Source organism: Acipenser ruthenus, chromosome 4, assembly GCF_902713425.1.
Source record: "Acipenser ruthenus chromosome 4, fAciRut3.2 maternal haplotype, whole genome shotgun sequence".
In the NCBI taxonomy this organism is placed as follows: domain Eukaryota; kingdom Metazoa; phylum Chordata; class Actinopteri; order Acipenseriformes; family Acipenseridae; genus Acipenser; species Acipenser ruthenus.
Window position 1 is genome coordinate 88769193 of NC_081192.1, and position 20307 is coordinate 88789499.

General features: G+C 37.7%; 1 protein-coding gene across 1 annotated transcript in view; it reads right to left on the bottom strand.

Moving 5' to 3' along the window:
- Positions 1 to 19543, bottom strand: part of LOC117400323 (contactin-associated protein-like 2) — a 508692-nt gene extending 489149 nt beyond the window's left edge. Inside the window, exon 1 of the mRNA XM_034000113.3 lies at positions 19034 to 19543. Within this exon, the coding sequence (XP_033856004.3) occupies positions 19034 to 19121 (88 nt within the window). The 5' untranslated portion in view covers positions 19122 to 19543. The remainder of the gene's footprint in view (positions 1 to 19033) is intronic.
- Between the last annotated feature and the right edge of the window lie 764 nt (positions 19544 to 20307).

Consider the following 20307-nt stretch of genomic DNA (forward strand, 5'->3'; position numbering starts at 1 on the left):
TGGCACACTGCAGTTACAGATTCTTCCCCTGCAGGTGAGATAAGGCTATATGCAGTATAACTGCTCGTGAAAATGAGCCTGAGCCCTTGCTAGTTAATAATATCAAATTAAATTAATTATTGAAAAACTGCACAGCACTTTAGTATTTTGCTGGTTCATGTCTATATACAGTACTAACAGACCATAGACATGCCAGTGAAGTTGAACACTAGATAAATGAGGTAATGACTTACTACTTCCTGTATAAAAATCAGCATCATGTGGCTTGGGTTCTGATATTTGTACTGATATTTAGTTGGTTCAAAGAGTTTTTTGCTTTCAAAGAATTTCTTCAATTTTTCTTTCAAACTGAATATAACAGCTGTAGTATGCCTATGAATAATGAATCTAAACAAATGTAATCTGCCAAAGCAAGATGCACAGAGGCACTGCTTAGAGGTAGTCCCGATGAAAGACAAACGCACGAGTTCTTTAATGCAAATTGCACTCAATTAAGATCAATAACCTACAGCAAAAAGTCAATTGAAGCATTGAATTCAGAATGGAGAGAAATGCTCTTGGTCATTTATTTCCAGCGGACTGTGGTAATGTTTGGGCTCCCATTTGACACAGCTCTAAGCATTTTAATGAAAAGGAACATGTCCCAGCCTGACTCAAGGGAATGCAAAATTTTATGTCCACTGGACCCTGATGAAGGCAGTTGCAGAAGTATATTAGTGCAGCCTTTAATACAGTTTTTGTTATTAAACCTTGCCAAACAGCTATCTAAAGTGGCAATGTTTGCAATAACTCTCTGGGCTGAGCACTTGATGAAGCAGCTCCTTGGTGCCATATGAACATCTGTTTTTTTTATTTTTTTTATTATGTATTTACTTATATGTTTGTTTATTTTACTAAATTGTAACTCTTCTTGACTTCATTTCAATGTCTTGTGGGATGCAGCAAAATATACAAGCTCACAAACAAGTGTGTAATAGCACAGTATACCGAATGAAGGTTCAAACCTCCCATGGTACTAATTTGCATAATCTACTGGTGACGTCACCATAGCTACTTTTTTATATTTGATTGAAAATCCTATTATTTTACAGGTAATCCATTTAAATGGAATAAAACATTTTATGTTTTTATAATTTCAATAAAAATACATATTGTTTATTTACACGTAACTGATGCTACTTGCGAGATATTAATACTACTACTAGTGGGGCCATGTTCAGGGCCCTTGTCTGATCTCTGATTAATTTAGAGCACGCCCACGCGGAGTCCGCTGGCGACATGACCTCTTTTGTCGACCAGTGGGCTCTAGGGGGCGTGCTCTGTACCACCTCCGCTTTCATTTTGAGAATTTATTTACAGTCCTTTTTGAACCATTTTTTTTATTAAATTGGTTAAGGCCTAGTCCTTGTTAGCACCCCTATCTGTTTAGGGGTGCTAAACAAGGAGGCTGTGTGGTCCAGTGATTAAAGAAATGGGCTTGTAACCAGGAGGTCCCCGTTTCAAATCCCATCTCAGCCACTGACTCATTGTGTGACCCTGAGCAAGTCACTTAACCTCCTTGTGCTCCGTCTTTCGGGTGAGACGTAGTTGTAAGTGACTCTGCAGCTGATGCATAGTTCACACACCCTAGTCTCCTTGGATAAAGGCATCTGCTAAATAAAATAAATAAAAATAAACTGAATTTTTTCTCCGGCTGCCGCTGGGCAGTTGGTGTAGTCAGCCCACCCGGCCTTAAATAGGACTACTACGACTACTACTACTACTACTACTACTACTACTACTACTAATAATAATAATAATAATAATAATAATAATAATAATAATAATAATAATAATAATAATATGAACTTACACTTTTTAAGTGACCCAGGAGATTGGTTGTGCCTCCACGATACAACAAAAAAATCCCAAACAGCAGAGGGGTTTCGAGACATTTCTTTCAGTACAGTTTACGCTATACAACGCTTTGCTATCGAGATGGCGAATGAAGAAATTAAAGGTTTGCCTCTGGATAACACCAGCTGGAGAGGGGAGGGACGGACAGTGCTCAGTTTTCGGAATTAGAATTATCAGTGTTAGCGTATATTTTGTATGTTTCAAACATATTCCATCATATCACTTCTCTTACACTGTCTTGTACACTAGGTATTCAGTACATATTTTACTGAAGCACTACAACCGCTATAGGTACTCCCTCTCCCCACCCCACACCAGTGCTTTGGATACTATACTCTGCTCCATACACGGCAGCGGCGCCATATGGATTTGCTACTTATAACGATTTGGTAGCGGATTTTAATACAACAACTTTTGTTTACGTAATATGCATTATACAAATTCAAAGATCCAATTTTTGTGTGACATTTAATGTGTGATTTGTAGTATTCAGAATGGTGAATGCCTTTGAATTCCTGGCTAGCGAACGAACCTTCGCAAACAGCCCTAAAATTTTTTTTTTTTTTAAATTGTCAAGGCCATAATATATAAGATTATCAAATCACAAGCAGCCTGTCTCAATGAAACTAAAACACTGACAGATAACATTTACACCAATCTGAAGGACAAAGGGACCCTTCCAATCAAATACTGGTTCTCAACAAGCGTGAATTCTTCAGCATTGACTGCCATGATTAATGTTGATGAGCTATACCTCCAAGTCATGCAAATATAATTAAGACATTGCCCTCAGGTTATAAGTTATAAATTGATGGAAGCTTTGGATAACAACAAACTTGATCTAAAAACAAGCTTTTTCCTGGAGGTGGCTTGGTTCAAAGCATCAATCTCCTGCACTGGATTCTAATAAAAGTAATACTTCCAGAGGGAGCATTATGAATAATGAAAGTGAGATAGATGCCTGAATACTAACATATTAGACAGTTATCTTGTGTGTGCAGTATGTGTGTGTGTGTGGGGGGGGGGGGGGGTTGGGGGGTACTGATGACCAAACATGGCTCAGCAGTTTAATTCTTTCCCATAACTGTAAACACTGCTGGCAGCTGAGTCACCCTCCAAATGCATATCTGACAGTTCTTCAAAGCAATATGCCAAGAAATGTTCTGGTAAAAAGTTACTACTGTATTTCTATTTGTCAATGGTATTCAGTGGCACAAGCATGGCAAGTCAATACCTGTGTACAAAAGGTGTAGCTACAATAGTGTGAGTCAGAGGTAGAAAGTGTCCTCAGTGTTGAGCTTCTAGACGGCATAGTCTTGCATTACACAGATTTAAATAGGCTCAATGTACAACACAAAATCCAACCAACTGGCCAAGAGGTAAGTTCAACATCTTTACAGTGGGCGTAGGGAATCTGGCTTGGGGGTAGGGGTGGAGGGGAGGAGTGTGATAAGAACCACAGGGAATAGCTAATTAGTCCGCAATAGGAAAGAAGGGCACTGCTGCCATCACCAACTGAGCCCTGCAAGCAGTTAAGCCCAGAGCAGCCTCTTAAAATACTGTTTAACAGTAATTTACATGATTGACACGTTACAAATGAATTGTAATGTATAATAAAATGTAGTGAAATAGGGATGGGTGAACCAGTTCTGATTAGATCAGCAGCCCTCCTGGGTGAGTCTGACATTCCGTCTGATGTGAAAGCTGATAAACATGCCTACAAACGCGTTCTTGGTGATATTTTCACGCTTAAAGTGGTATAAAAAGTTTACAAAGTACAGCATATCCATACTGGAAACACTTTTGTGAAAACATTGGAGTTTGGACCGTGTCAGTGCTGATGCACCCATCCTTAAGGGAAATAAGTTAAAATAACAGCTTGCATATTTTCTATTAAGTTACAAAACATACAAAGGATCTATTCAATTGATTTGCACTGCAGTGGATCTAAATACCACCACAGTTTAAATATATATATATATATATATATATATATATATATATATATATATATATATATATATATATATATATATATATTTAAACATTCTGTGTTTAGTTTAGCAACACAAAAAAATGCCATCAGAATGAGAAAAAAAAGACAATGTGCCATCTCTTACACTAGTTTTGTTCATCAACTCAATCCACCACAACTTCAAATGCACAGTATTTTATAATGGCGAGACCCTGTGCTTATGACTAAACAGCAGTAATTGGTAATTAATAATCCAGTATAATTAATAATCCATCATAAAAATACAGTAATTAATGAAATAATGCCTCTAAAACTGTTAATAAGGTAACAAATCAAGCCAACGTGTTTTTTAGTTAGTTAGTATATCTTATTGTGTTTTTATTTGTTTATTATTGCAATTGTGTTAATCGGCCACCATATGGAAGCAGTGTGCAGTAGTGTCATTTAGTTTCAGGGCCTCATATTAATATTTTACTTCACCACTAACTTTGTTCAAAAACAGGTATATGTGTGTGTATATATATATATATATATATATATATATATATATATATATATATAGTCAGGATTTTCTGACTTCCTAAAATTCAGAATCCTCAGACAATTCTATGCCGCAGTGAGAAAGTCGGACAGACAGTTCTATGCCAAAAAAACTCTATGGACTTCAAAAACATTTTGACTGATTCATAAAACAAATATGTACTGCAGACCTCGGCTCATAGTGGGAAACTAAAGGCCCCTCGAGAAGAACTACAGTGTCTATAAAAAGTCTACACCCCCTTTCAAAATGTTCACCTTTTGTTGCCTTATAGCCTGGAATTGAAATGCTTTAAAATAGTTTTTTTTCATTTATCTACACATCCTACCCCACAACTTCCAAGTGAAAAAAATCTTCTAGAAATTTGTAGAAAATTAATTAAAAATAAAAACTGAAATAGCTTGGTTGGATAAGTGTCCACCCCCTTGTAATAGCAATCCTAAATTAGCTCAGGTGTAACCAATCGCCTTCAAAATCACACTCCAAGTTAAGTGGCCTCCACCTGTATTAAATTGTAGTGATTCACATGATTTCAGGATAAATTCAGCAGTTCCTGTAGGTTCCCTCTGCTGGGTAGTGCATTTCAAAGCAAAGACTCAACCATGAGCACCAAGGCACTTTCAAAAGAACTCCGGGACAAAGTTGTTAAAAGGCACAGATCAGGGGATGGGTATAAAAAAATATCAACAGTCTTGAATATCCCTTGGAGCATGGTCAAGATGATTATTAAGAAGTGGAAGGTGTATGGCACCACCAAGACCCTGCCTAGATCAGGCCGTCCCTCCAAACTGGATGACCGAGCAAGAAGGAGACTGATCAGAGAGGCTACCAAGAGGCCAATGGCAACTTTGCAAGAGCTACAGGCTTTTATAGCCAAGACTGGTCAAAATGTGCATGTGACAACAATATCCCAAGCACTCCACAAATCTGAATCCTGTTTGAAGTATGCAAAAAAACACTCAGGAGATTCTGTAGCCATGTGGCAAAAAGTTGTGTGGTCTGACAAAACTAAAATGGTACTTTTTGGCCTATGCAAAGCATTATGATTGGCGCAAACCCAACACAGCACATCACCCAAAGAACACCATCCCTACTGTGAAACATGGTGGTGGCAGCATCATGTTATGGGGATGTTTCTCATCGGCAGGGACTGGGGCACTTGTCAGGATAGAAGAGAAAATGAATGGAGCAGAGAAGTACAGAGAAGTCCCTGAGGAAAACATGCTGCCCTCTGCAAGAAAGCTGGAACTGGGACGGAAGTTCACCTTTCAGCATGACAACGACCCAAAGCACACAGCCAAAGCTACACTGGAGTGGCTAAAGAACAAAAAGGTAATCATCCTTGAGTGGCCCAGTCATTGCCCCGACCTAAATCAATCAAAAATTTGTGGCATGACTTGAAGATTGCTGTCCATCAACGCTCCCCAAGGAGTTTGACAGAGCTTGAACAGTTTTGTAAAGAAGAATGGTCAAATATTGCCAAATCTAGGTGTGCAAAGTTGGTAAAGACCTATCCCAACAGACTCACCGCTGTAATTGCTGCCAAAGGTGCTTCCACCAAGTATTAACTCGGGGGGGTTGAGACTTATCCAATTATGATCTTTCAGTTTTGTATTTTTAATATATAATTTTTTTCTCAATAAAAACTTTTTTCCCCTTAAGTGTGGAGTATGGTGTGTAAATAAGTGGAAAAAAATCCTCATTTAAATGCATGAAACTCTGAGGCACTGATACAACAAAATGTGAAAAAAGTTCAAGGGGGTGTAGACTTTCTATAGGCACTGTATATAGTCAGGCTATCTGTGGCTTTGGGCATTATAGTCCCTTGTTGGTAACTATAGTTCTTCCCATGGAGGGCATAGTTTCCCACTATACGCCTCCTCTCCAGTCTATATTTACTACATTATTTGTTTTTTAGCAGACGCCTTTATCCAAGGTGACTCAAAGACTAGGATGTGTGAACTATGCAATCAGCTGCAGAGTCACTTACAACGTCTCACCTGACAAACGGAGCACAAGGAGGTTAAGTGACTTTTATATATATATATATATATATATATATATATATATATATATATATATGGCTATAATGGTCTACAGTTTTTTTGTTTTTTTTCCTCAAAGTCAGGTTTTACGAATATAATCAAGCTTAGTATTCTCAAAATCAAGTTTGTTTCTCAATACTCATTTAAAAATGGGGCATTACATGGAGTGCAGCAGCCAGATTATTAAAAAAAACAGTTGAAAAGGAGCCCAACATATTAAAATTGTAAAACCATGAATTGGGAAGTCTGGCCTGTATTTTGCAATAAATACGATGATGGATGCAATACAACTGGAATAAATGTTACTGTCCTGTGACACACTCCATGACTGTATTTACACATCAAAATAGTGACAGATCTAAATAGTGTACCGCTGCTACATCATATGTTTTTTTGTTTCTTTTTTTTTTTTTTTTTTTAAAGAAACATTTGCTTAATGGAAAGGTTACTCGCTTGTGTTGCCGTTCTGAACATACCAAATCAACTAAGAGCATGCCCTTTAGAAATGGGATTGATTCAAAATGCATGCACTCCGGCCTGGCATTTCACAATCCTGGTGTTTCCAGTTCCATAAGCCTTGTGCATTCTACCTTTAATTATCTTCCGTTCTTTGTACTTTCTTTGCAGAGTGAGCACTGTCATAACATGACCTCATACTTGAGAAGTGTGGCAGCCCAAAGAAAGAAAGAAATTAATACAGCAACTGTATTAGATTTACTGTTTGGAGAAAAAAAAAAGAGTGCACAGTTGTGTGTCATTTCGTGCATATTTATCACTCAATGATGAAAGGACAAGATTGACAGGATTATCAAAAGGTCTGATGATACTTGTCCAGGGCTTCACAGATATAGCTTTCTAATTCTCAGTCTGTTTGAACAGGCTTCACCAGATCACAGCCAGAATTGTCCAACAGGTGGAAAAAATACATGCGTTCCTTCTTGTTATGACCTTCACTGCTATAATCTTCCCAATGGAACGCACATTGTGATGGAGAGACTATAAAGACACTCTATAAAAGGACGCTGTTTTTACTTTTGACTGTTTTACAGAGGGTTGAACATGAGAGTGCTGCTAATGTGGCAACTGAAATGCCATCTGATCACATCACATAATCTCAGTAAATGACACCTGTCTTGTAATGCACATTGTAGGTGCTGAACTTAAACAACTTAAATACATTCTGTAGAACCATATAATGTGAGATTGTTTTGTTTTTACATGTACTGTATAATGATGAGAAGAAAAATGTATATATACAGTATATGAGATGAGTGAAAGAAAATAAAATTGAAAGATATTTGAGATTAAATTTTGGACTTTGACCGGGCATTGTTGGGCACTCCTAGATCTGCCAGGGCAAAACCCAGAATGAAAGATCTTTGTGCCATACACACACACACACATATATATATATATATATATATATATATATATATATATATATATATATATATATATATATATATTGATTTATATATTGTGATAAACCTCAGGGCATGGTCCTGAATGGGAGATATGTGAGGGCAGAGATTTTGTTAGGACTTTGTCCGTTCACAAAATGGAGGTCCCAATAGGACTACAGTTTCCAAAATGGTCGCCCACCACAAACTACACTACCCAGGATCCTTACCAGGTAATTAAGGTATGTCAGCACACCTGCAGGTGATCAAGGGTAATGACCAGCCCTATAAAAGGAGCAAACTGACAGCACCATAGTGAGAGGGGAGTAGAAGGAGTTTGGTGCTGTGTGTTGAGAAGATTTCTGTGTGTTCTATTGATTTCTGGATTGCAATATTGTGTATGACCCTGGACTGTTTGGATAACCCTGTTGGCTTTCTTGACCCTATTTTGGATGACTACCTGATTGTTGGCACACTCTGGATTAACATTACAACTCTGATTATTGGACTTCCCTTGAAAATAAACACGCAGGTAACATCCTGTTTAAAATAAACTTACACTTGTTGTGTCTATTGTGTTGTCCCCGCTCATACTTGTGAACAAAGTACGCAAAGAAGGACTAACTTTGTCACAATATATATATATACACACACACACACTGCTGTGTAAAAGTCTTAGACATGTTGCTTTTTCTACTCTGATGCATTATGAGCATCAGCAATTTACTCAAAGCCTCCACTACTGTTTTCTACTATTATAACAACCTTGACTTGCATAAAGAAGGAATAACATTGAGTGAAATAGCTCGCATCACTTGATTTTCAAGGTGTGCTATCCAAAGCATAATCAACAAGTACAGAGAAACATCATCTGTAATTGACAAACCCAGGACTGGAAGACCCAAAAAGCTGTCTAACAAGGATGAGCAATACTTGAAGATAATATCCTTAAGGAATAGAAAGAAGACAAGCGTTGAATTGACAACAGAACTGGCAGAAGGCACACGTGTTGTTGTCCATCCATCAACAGTCCAAAGCACCTTTGACCATTGTTCCACAGTCCAATTTCTGTGTTCTTGAGCATATTTTAGCTTTTTAATCCTGTTCCCCTTTCTTAACAGAGGTATTCTTACTGCAACACATCCTTTTTTCCACAGTCCTGATTTCAAGAGTGACATTCATACTGTTGATATGATGGACAACGACACCTGTGCTTTCTGCCAGTTATGTTGTCAATTCAACACGTGGCTTATTGCAACCCTCATTATCATGATTTCAGCTCATTATTTGTGTGTGTTGAGTAATTTGCATTGCTCTTAAGCTTACATAGGTCGCAGTGCAAAATAATTGCATGACTGCTAGGCAATTCAGATTTTGCAGCCGCAGTTGTTTGCACTACAGCTACCCTTACATCAGTCCCCTAGTGTTTTCTTTATAACAGAGAGTACAGGCTAAACCAGACAGTCCTGAAGTGAGTGTTCTCTTAATTTGCTGCTCTCAGCCGAGAGGCACTGTGGAAATATGGAGCAAAGATTTAAGAATTTGGATGCTATAGAATTAGAAAGCTGTAGATGTGTACAGGATTTTCTGAGCCACAATGATACATGCTAAAGATATTTATTTGCGGAGCTAGAGCTTGTTCTGTACATTTTGTTGGTACCCGGTTGAATAAAGAAATATATTGTTTCATTGAACTGATTATTTTTTATTTCTTTATTTTTTTACTACTGTAACTTCATCCTTTATTGTGAGCTACTAATTTCAGCTATTTATAGAATTGCTACCTATGGAAAAGGTAAGGGATCTCAATACTCCCCCCCTCCACCCCCCTCTGCTAATACACTGAATTTAAACTGTCATAAAAAAAATGTCATATAAACACGTGTTGAAATACGAGTCACTGGCAGCAAGTTATTGAGTTAAAATGAAAAGACGTACTCTGCACGTTGCTGATGAAGTTGTAGTGCAATGTTCCAATCCAAGCAAATACACAATTCTACTGGACAAAGAGTTACAAACAGTGATTGATGGGAGAGGCTATGCTGAAAGCATACTTTGGTTCTCAACATAAAACTCCATTAAAATCACCTTTATTAAAATGCTCCCAAAGACTGTTTCTTACTGTGAATATTGCAATTTAATAACTGTGAAGGCTAATATTGAAAGTGCAGCAGCTTACCACAAGATCAGTAGCTAGGTTACTTGAGCGTCACAGAGAGCTCTAACTTCAAAGTCTCTGTTTCAACAGTCAAAATTAACAGCTACTGTTAAATGTTGGTGGTATTGATTTTATTCTGGTAAAGTTTACCTTTTGTTATTGCCAAAATGTCAGTCTGCCATAAATAACGTGGAATCCTGATGAGTCACTATCAGGGTGACTCTCCAGTGTAATATTTAGTATAAATATTCCTTAAAATTATTTAACGTAACTCTGAGCCACTCTGCGTAGCAGCCAGCCAATAGGCATAAGCAGACAATGCTTAGATAAAAGTGTCGCAATGTTGCTAAAGGTATACCTCTCTAGCTGATTCATACAAGTTAATCAAGCGAAAAAAGGTGGAAATGAAATCGCATCAGCCAAGACAAATATTGCTATTCTGTTTTGCATATATATTCAATGTGTTTTTAAGCTGTTTGAAAACCTAATTTACACATAGAGATTAGGGACATTAATCTTCAACCAGTCTCTAATGAAAACAAAAAGTGCTTTCTTAGTTTGTAGACAAGGAGGGTAATACCGAGTAACAAAGGAGCTAAATTGTAACTGCAAATAAAAATAATTAATGCTCCTCATTAGACTAGAGAAATATAACCAATTTCATTAGTTACATTGACTGTTTCTGATTTTTTTTGTTTGTAACCTACAGCTAAGAGAGTTTGTGATGTTATTTCTAACTTCACTGATAATGTATAGCTTTCCTTGCTACAATGCTTATCATCATTACTATACAACATATTTATAATAAGACATCTGCTTTCTGCAGCTGGTGGGACAAATTGGGTACAAAGCCATTAGAACAGCACAATGACTTGGAAATATTATTGTGCTGACCCAATAAAGAGCACAACTCAGCAGAGAGGTTTTCAGTCTGTTTCGGGTCTTAATTACCAAGGTCAATAAAGTATGTGCTGTCATGGGGTGAGAACAGTCAGCACTCGTTTATCTGACCTCCCCCGTCACATGTTCCTCTGACAGATAAATGAGAGGGACAGTTTTATGAAACATCCACTAGATTACAATGTTGAACCAGAAAACAAAAACCTTACACCGTTTACCAGAAATAATCACTAAAAGCACATACATTTTGTATAAAAATGTAATTTCTAAACATAAAATATACAATAACATGCTGTGATAGGGAGAGCCCTGTCTGTGGTTCTTGCGAAAATGTGTGCAGCTGGGACGCGGAAGCTTAAAAGGCGTCTGCACCACAGCTAGAGGCGACTGCACCATCATGCTACACAGAGGGGAGTTTTGTTGACATCGAAAAGGAGAGCGTCTACTCCACAGGATTAACTACTACAGAACCCTTCAACTGCATGACGGTTCCTGTGAAGGCTCTGCACAGCCAGGACCGTCACAACGACCCAGAGTCGCTGGGAGGCCGGGACTTCAGGAGCAACAGCAGTAGATTAGTTTAGGAGATGTTGATCCCAAACAGTATAGAGAGGGTTTCATAGGTTCCTGGAGCAGGACATCTCTTTTAATGAGGCTAGCGCTCTCCTTGTGTGGCAAACTTATTTTTTAGCTTTGTTTTCTTTGCTTTATTAAATCTGACACTATGGCTACCATTGCTGTGTTGTAATTAAATCTGCCTATGTGGCGTGTCAACACCCAATGCTCTGTGACTCTTTATTATTCAGTGACAACCAACACACATCACACTTCCCCCTGTTACATATGCTACAGTTTATATTTCAATTTAAGTTACAATACTGGAAAACAACATTAACAATTTTCTGTGCTGTATTTAAATTGTATTTAGTGAAAAATGCATTAAAACAAAAACAGCAAACCTAGAGCTTGCAACACTGAAAACTGAAATAATTAGAAAAAACATTAAAAAGACTGTATTGTCGATTTCGAGTCCAGGCTACTCCACAGCCGACCGTGGACGGGAGCTCCTAGGGGGTGGCGCACAATTGGCTCAGCGTCGCCCTGGGGGAGGGAGGGTTAGATCGACCAGTGTGTCCTCGGCTCACCGCGCACCAGCGACCCCTGTAGTCTTTCCGGGCGCCTGCGGGCTTGCCTGTAAGCTGCCCGAGAGCTGCGTTGTCCTCCGACGCTGTAGCTCTTGGGCGGCTGCATGGTGAGTCCGCAGTGTGAAAAAAAGTGGTCGGCTGACGGCACACGCTTCGGAGGACAGTGTGTGTTCGTCTTCGCCCTCCCGAGTCAGCGCAGGGGTGATAGCGGTGAGCTGAGCTTCAAATAATAATTGGCCATTCCACATTGGGAGAAAATAATAAAAATAATTGGCAACGACTAAATTTATAAAAAAAAAAAAAAAAAAAGCTGTATTGTACTTACAATATAAAGCATGACTGCACTAATGATACCGGCTAGCACTTGCTTTTACTTTATCAAATGCAATATCAGAAACGATACAGGGCTGTAACTTAACTTTGTTCAGTTAGTTAACAAATAAAAAAAGAATCTGTCGAATGGCTTTTCAATTGATAAAACCTACATAATAGAAGTAACAAACGCAAATATCAGTAGGCTACTTGCACCACTTCCTGTTTGTTTTTAACCCAGGCACAAGTCATGGGATGGATGAGTTAATAACAGTTAATAATATAGTGCTGATGTGACAAAAAGATACAGGCCGGGTCAACGACGCTTACCTGTGATATAATACAATCAATCTGTTACAGCACTGATCAATGGCTAAATTAAATTGAGGGATTAATGAGAGGAGGATAACCGGGTGCTGACTGCAGTTCACTTCCAAGAGAACAAGTAAAAAAGCAGGGGCCGTCCACCTTACATTTATGAGCAGGGAAGCAATGCAACGCAGTTGAAAGCTTCACTGTGCCAACATTGGAGCCCTAGTTAATAAACAAAAAAAAGATGCTGGTGAAGTTAATAAATACTGCACTGCCTGGTTTCATTTGTATAAATCATACACTGTTTTTGAAATAAATGGAATAAAATGGAAAGCACACATAATGCAATTCTGCTTTGCACTGGCAGAAAGTTTCCTGTCTATTCCAGTGCACGTCTATAACGAAGCTACTGTTTCATCCCGCTAAAAGATTAATTGTTTTTGTATTACATTTTACCATATACTGTAGGATGTGTCACTTCTCCTTGCTTCTGGTGTGAAAGAGTCATTTAAAAACATTTTATCTAAAAATGCAGTCATGCATTAAGCCTTTCGCCATGCAGTGTTCTGAGTCAATAGGACCTGAAGTTACCGTCAACAGTGAGGACACACCTTTCAAGGTTATCATGCAGTTAATTGTACTTTTTTTGTAACTAAAGGGTGTTCTGTTACTACGTGGGTCATAGGCGCCTAACCCATGGAGCAGAAGGGGCTCGTGCCCACCCACTTTGAATATGGGGGGGCAATCTCTATATTTTGCCCCTCCACTTTTTTTCATTCATTATATACACATTATACTATGTTCAACATTGTTTTTGTATTTAAAGGATTAAAATAAAATCTAAAAATTTAAAGGTGTTTAGAGGATGAACCAAATTTATAAACACTCACAATCAATTCCCCGACACTAACATATTGGAGAAGAATCTCAGGTAGGGATGGGGATTTTGGTAGTTAAGTAAAAGTAGGTATTGTCAAATAGTTTTGACTTGGACACAAAATGACTGGATATTTTAAATCAGACCAGGGTTTCAATTAACCCAACTTGGTTATATTAAAAAGGGATTCATGTTCAGATTTCATAAAAAAAACATGTGTACTTACTAATAATTTAAGCTCACATTTGTTTAATAATAAATATTTAGGTATATTATGTACCTGAATGACTGTAAAAAATGTTGAAATAAATGCTGACTGATAAAAGGGACAACTCAGTATTTATTTACCAATGTAGATCATGATGATATACTGAAATCTCTTAGGTCTGGAGCAGGTAAATTTTACATACTTGGCACATCATTTTTTTTTTTCATTTATTTATTTAGACATGTAATAAAGACTAGAGGAATCAAAGGTACCCTATTTTGTGGGTTAAGAATTAAAAAGTAGAACTCAAAACAAAAAGAATGTACTTGTATCCGGTCATGAAATAAATTTAAAATAAATAAATAAATAAATAAATAAATAAATAACTCTATAGGGTATATAAATAAAATAATAATAATAAAACACAATATCTGAACAACAATCAGAATTACTCTCCTTTTTAAATCTAGTTCATAAATCTAGCAAAACAAAAAAAAAAGGAAATTCCCAAAATATGCTCTTATTGCATTTTAAGGGTTTACTTATTATAAAAAGTCATATTTACGCACACAGGAGTCTGGGGAGCACCAGGAACAGCTCAGGTGTGTTAAAAAAAAGTAATTGCCATGCATACTATTAATGCTCATATTCACGGATACAGGAAGCAAAGTTTGCTAAAATGATTTTAGCCAGCTATTTAACCTTATTAAGAATACTTTTTAAAGAAATATATTAACTGAATCAGTGGAATAAAAAAAAGCATCTCCTAACAGCTAATTAATTTTTCAAGTGCTGTCTTGGCAGTCAAAACACCTTCCTGCATCATCAATGATGAAAACAAGTATTATCTGTTGTGTTTATTCCAGCCAATATATTGTTGTAAAAATGCAACACTGTCACATGTATAATTCTCTGCAGAAAACAGATAAATGTTCTGCGAACTCAATACATGTTTAGTGATAAGCATTAAAGTTGACATTGAAAAAAAAAGACTGATAAAGCCACAGACCACAAGCATATATTTCACTTTTTATCTGTCTTCTTTATCCATTGTGAAAGTAGCCTCCATCATTTACAACTGGTTTAAGTTTGGATAAGCTCACAAATTACACTTTGAAATGGATTGTTTCTTTGATTGTTTATTGCGTCAGGACTTGCTAATAATAGTTTCCATGCAGACTGAATAATGTTTATTACTTTCAGTCTTTTAAAATACATGAGGGTTTTTAGTTTCTATTTGTTTTTTAAATAATGTGGTCATCAAATGATTATATAGGCTCAAGAGTTAAATGACATTACTATGCTAATAGGGGCAGCAATGAATGTTAGACATTGATTTACTTTATTTCCAATACAATGTTATAACACTGTAGTTTGAGTCAGAGGTAAGAGGCCATGCAATTTGTGTTCTGTCTTATAATGAGAATACAAGTGCTAGTGTAATGGCATTGAGGAGTAAATGGGAGCCACGGTCATACTGCCTTATAACTCGCTCTCCGGTATACAGGTATGTCTTACAACAAGGGAGCACTGTGCACACATAATCCAATACACTTGTCAAAAAGGCAACTTCTAAAAACAATTGGTGTCTGTCACAAAGACGGCCAGAGTGGGTGGCGTCAGACCAGAAACAGGAACACAATAAACAGAGAGATGTGGTTTGGTATAAGCTGGGCGCGTGATCGCGCTCAGCATTTAATAAACAGAAAATAAAAGGTTTGAACAGACAAAAACACTGGACACGGCACTTGCGCCAAAATAAACAGACATACAAAACGGACTAACACTAAACAGACGGTGCAGGACAGACGAACAAACACGGTGAGTGAAAACACTTATCTTTACGATCTTTTCGCTTATTTAACTCTCCTTCTCCACACCCGTTCTCCACACCCGTTCTCCACTCCCGAACACCTAACCACGAGTGCAATAAATGTGCGTCTATATATACTATTGTGCTGGGATTCAATTACTAATTAATTATTCACTTGAATCCCAGCACGTGAATTAATTCTGTGCAACCCCGTGCTCACATATTACATTTAACCAGCACGTGAAGTGATTTGTGCTCTCCTCGTGCCTAAATACAAATCTACACTTTTTAAATACACGTGAAACACAGACCCGTTTATATCCCGTGTACCAATCTCTACACCAACATTTACACACGCACGGATACACACAAATGCACACAGGGACTGGGCGCATTGCCACAGTGTCAAATAGTGAAATATCGTGAACATTAACACGCTGATTCCCTTCTACAGTGTCACTTAATAATTCATATGTTGTGTCATATTTAATAGTTTATAGAACCTGTAGTGTCTGCTGTATTATAATGTGTCAAAAATGTCAGGGCCTTCCATATCAAAATAGAAACAAAATGTAATCCCACTGTATTTTTTTCTAAAAGTGTGTGTATCACTTCCATATTTAATTATTTGATGACTTTAGGCACCAACTCCTGAATTAGAAACAGGTCTGGGGCTTGTAGATGTCCGATTATGAAGACCATGGGGCTTTTTTTCACAGAAAAAAACAAATAGGTGTATTTTTTATGATGATATTTCATCAGTATCATATATTTTTATTCCATGTGTTATTCCATAGGGAACAGTCATAAGTAAGACCTAATGATGCTTTGACTAACCTGCGCTCCCAACCTATTATAAAACTGCACAGAGATCAGCCTGGAGAAACATGAGGACCAGATTGCTGTTTCAGAGCACTCACAGCTAACACACACACACACACACTGGCAGCAATAGGACTGCACTTTGGTAAACGGGTGCTAATGACACTGGAGACAGCCAAGCTTAATTACATTTGAAACAATGACATTCACAAAGTTGTTTCCTTTAAACAGATGGTCTATGTTTACCTGAAATCTATTAGTCTAGCCAAATGTGTTCGTTGGTGGATGTCCAACAAAGTTTAGCAGAAAACAGACCGGACCTAGATTTGGACTCTTTCTTACTAGAACCCTAACCCTAACCCTAACCCGGCAATTAATTAATTAATTAATTAATTAATTAATTAATTAATTGTATCTAAAATGCATAGCTTTCCCCTTTCCCTGTTTCTAAAATTACAGCCAAAACACTACATATTTTTCTCTTTCTTCAACCGTGATTTATTATTTGTATCTGGTTCAGTTCCTAATCTAAACCTAGCTGCCTATTTGCTTATTTTAACCACAGTTTTCGGAATAAAAACGAACATTTAAAAAGAGTAACATCAAAAATCAGGTGTGGCGAATACATTACGGTTATAATTTCCAGTAATATAACCTTAATTTATTCTGCACTCTTTTTGTCGCTGCTCTTCTGTTAAAAAGCACCGATATCCTAAATAAAATAGTCAACCTCATTAAATTGGCACAGCCCGTTTGTTTTCAAGAGACACGCGTCTGTAGTAGTATGACACAAGGTATAGTGTTCAAACTTTCTATAGTTTATACAAATAGACAAGGAAGTAAGAAAGAGCTGATAACCACGTATACACACTCACAATATTCAATTCTAATTTTGCATCGCTCCACAGAAAGAAAAAAAAAACTCTAAACAATTAAGTGCACCACAGTATATCAATAATGCACATCTAAAGTGGGTTACCTAACAGCTAAATGCATCTTTAGACAACAATAAGCAAGCAAAAGTGAAAAAAAATATAATAATAATAATAACTGCCAAGGGCATGATGTGCTTCAGACGAAGTTGTTGGATGCAAATTAGAGTGCCCACCCTATTCAGAAGAGTTTACAATAACCTCTGCAGTACGTCCTGGATACTTTACTTATGTATAGTAGTACAATTGCTTTTCTGCTCTTTAGTTCCCCATACATTAGAAAGTATTGACCGAAGACTCTCAGTGTAAACCCCGGCACTTACCACGGAGTTGGCTGTAATACAAATAAATATATTCCTCTTCTATTCGATGTATAGAAAGATCTAAAGGAAACTCAATTAAATAATGTAAACGTACATAAGTGCCCGACTGATGTACACAACAAAACTGGAAGTAATTTGTATAAGTACATATAATTGTGCATCATGCACACATTAGGATGCAGGCTGCAAGCGGTAAGCACCGCAGCTAAAACGCATCATTCCGTCAATTAAACACTGGTCAGCTATGACATCTCTGTTAAAGAACATAATTGCCCCGTGTTGTCTATTGAAGCAGCATGCGTGGTACAGCACATTGCCCGCACTTGATCACTCATCATGGTCAGCACAAATTAAGCCAATGAGGCTTCACGTTTTATATGAAAACTAATCAAACTATACACTGTCTCTTCACATACTGTTTCTTTCCATAATTCATGGTCATACATTCACATGCAAGCAGGTCGGTAAAACGATGTTGATAAATATAGGAGACAGCCAGTGATACATACTATCTTCCCCACTGGGCTTTAAAACCATTGCTTGCATTGCTGTCATCTCAATTGATATTACCAGTCTCTTTAATAATAGCCGAAGAGTACGCATTTACTGTCTATAGTGGACACCTGTTTCTTGTTCATGTCAGTGAAAGAAAAATATATCACGTTGAACCTCAAAACTCAAAGGATACGGTTCAATCATTGAAAAACATATGCACCACAAGAAGAAACAAGAACAGTCAAAAAGAGTAATAAATAAATAAAGCAATATCGGTACTTGTTTAAAAGAAAAGAAAAACACTTTTTTTGCAGTTCAGCTGGCTTTATCAGGGTTTGGATCACGGGCAGTGTGCACACCCTATACATTTCCACATAGTATACAATTCAACGGCAGTTGCATTTGTTCATCTTAAGAACCATGTGTATTTTCAGTTCTTGTTAAATGAATAAATAGATATATTCATGCTTCAGCAAAATCCTTATATCAGTGTGCACATTTTTTAAAAATACCAGTTAACATTATTTCAAGACAGAATTCTCTTTTAAATCTCCACACCCTACCACATCTATATCTGCTACATTTATACAATACAACAAACAACAATACATCACCATTGGCACATCTGGACCCCTCGAGATTATTTTACACAATGTAACGTTTCCTTATGTTATGTGTGTTATCTACGTCAAGGAATTTTTATTTATTTATTGAGTAAAATGCCCGTGTTAAAATAATGTCAAGTTTAATCGGAATGTTTAAAATGTCTAGAATCAAGAGGTCATCTCGTGCTTTCAGTTTGGCAATATCATGCACTGCACTGTCCCTGCAGGAAAGTGTTAAGAACTAGAGTACTAAAGCACAATCTCCAATGTTACTTACGGGATACCGGGAGAGCTGCACCTAAGCTGCTGATGCGGCTGAAAATCCAGAGCACGAGCGTTATCCTGAGTCCAGGAAGCCGCAGCATCTTCACTTCCCCACTGCAGCAAGCACAATAAACAGCGCGTCTCGTCTCTTGCTTTCTTTCTACTAAAGTAGTCGAAATGTTGCCCTGCACACACCACAGGCAGTCCCACTCGGTCTAGGTTTTTTTTTTTTTTTTTCGTTTTGTTGTATTAAATAACTACAAAGATGCTGCCTCTGCGGTCTACCCTCAGGTTCTCCACAGCAACGCACAATACAACTGCTTCTCATAAGCTCGCCCGTACTAGCACTCTACCTTCCTTGTCAATTGCAAGGTATCTTAGAAGAAGTCTTTGAACCACATCCTCGAACCTCACGTCGCACATGTGCCGTTTACCACATTAATTTGACGAGTTCTGAAAGACTGTCAGTCCCAGGAAGGTCGCTGCCCAGGTGCTGAAGTTGACGGTAGCCTTGTCCTCCTGCTCTCCCCCTCAGACGCAGTTGGTACGGTCTTCGAACGCGGGAGACACAGTCGGGGAACTGAAAGCATGGATTCCTCCCGGGTCCTAGCGAAACAATTTGCAAAAGAGTTTTTGAAGGCTTCGTTTCACTGGCTTAATTGGGGCTCAAAATACAAGTAAATCCAACTACACTAAACTAAACAAATTGGTGCATTAACTGCACGCAACATATTTTGTATACAATATTTCAAGAGTAAGGTGAAGCAATTTAATGCGATTTTGTATGTAAGTAAAGGGTTCGTGCACTCAGTATCTACCGGTGGCAGCCCCATGCAGAAAGCTGTGTGTGTGGTCTGTGGGGATACACCTCTACAATATTATCATTAGAAAGGCAAAAAATGGTGTCTGGCACCTCGGCTATGCTGCTTGGGTGTGCATCTACTCCAGGGCTTCTCAAACTCGGTCCTGGGGACCCTGTGGCTGCTGGTTTTCATTCCAACCGAGCATTCAATTACTTAACTAGACCCTTAATTGAACTGATAGTTTGCTTAATTAGACCTGTTTACTTGTTTTCAGCTCTTGAACAGTTGCATATTTCAAGTTAGCTATAACATTTTATAAGTAACTTGAACTGCAACTGCTTAAGAGTTGAAAACAAGTATAAATGTATAATTAAGCAAATTATTAGTTATATTAAGGGTATAGTTAAGATACGGAGAGCTAAGTTGGATTGAAAACCAGCAGACACAGGGGGTCCCCAGGACCGAGTTTGAGAAGCCCTGGTCT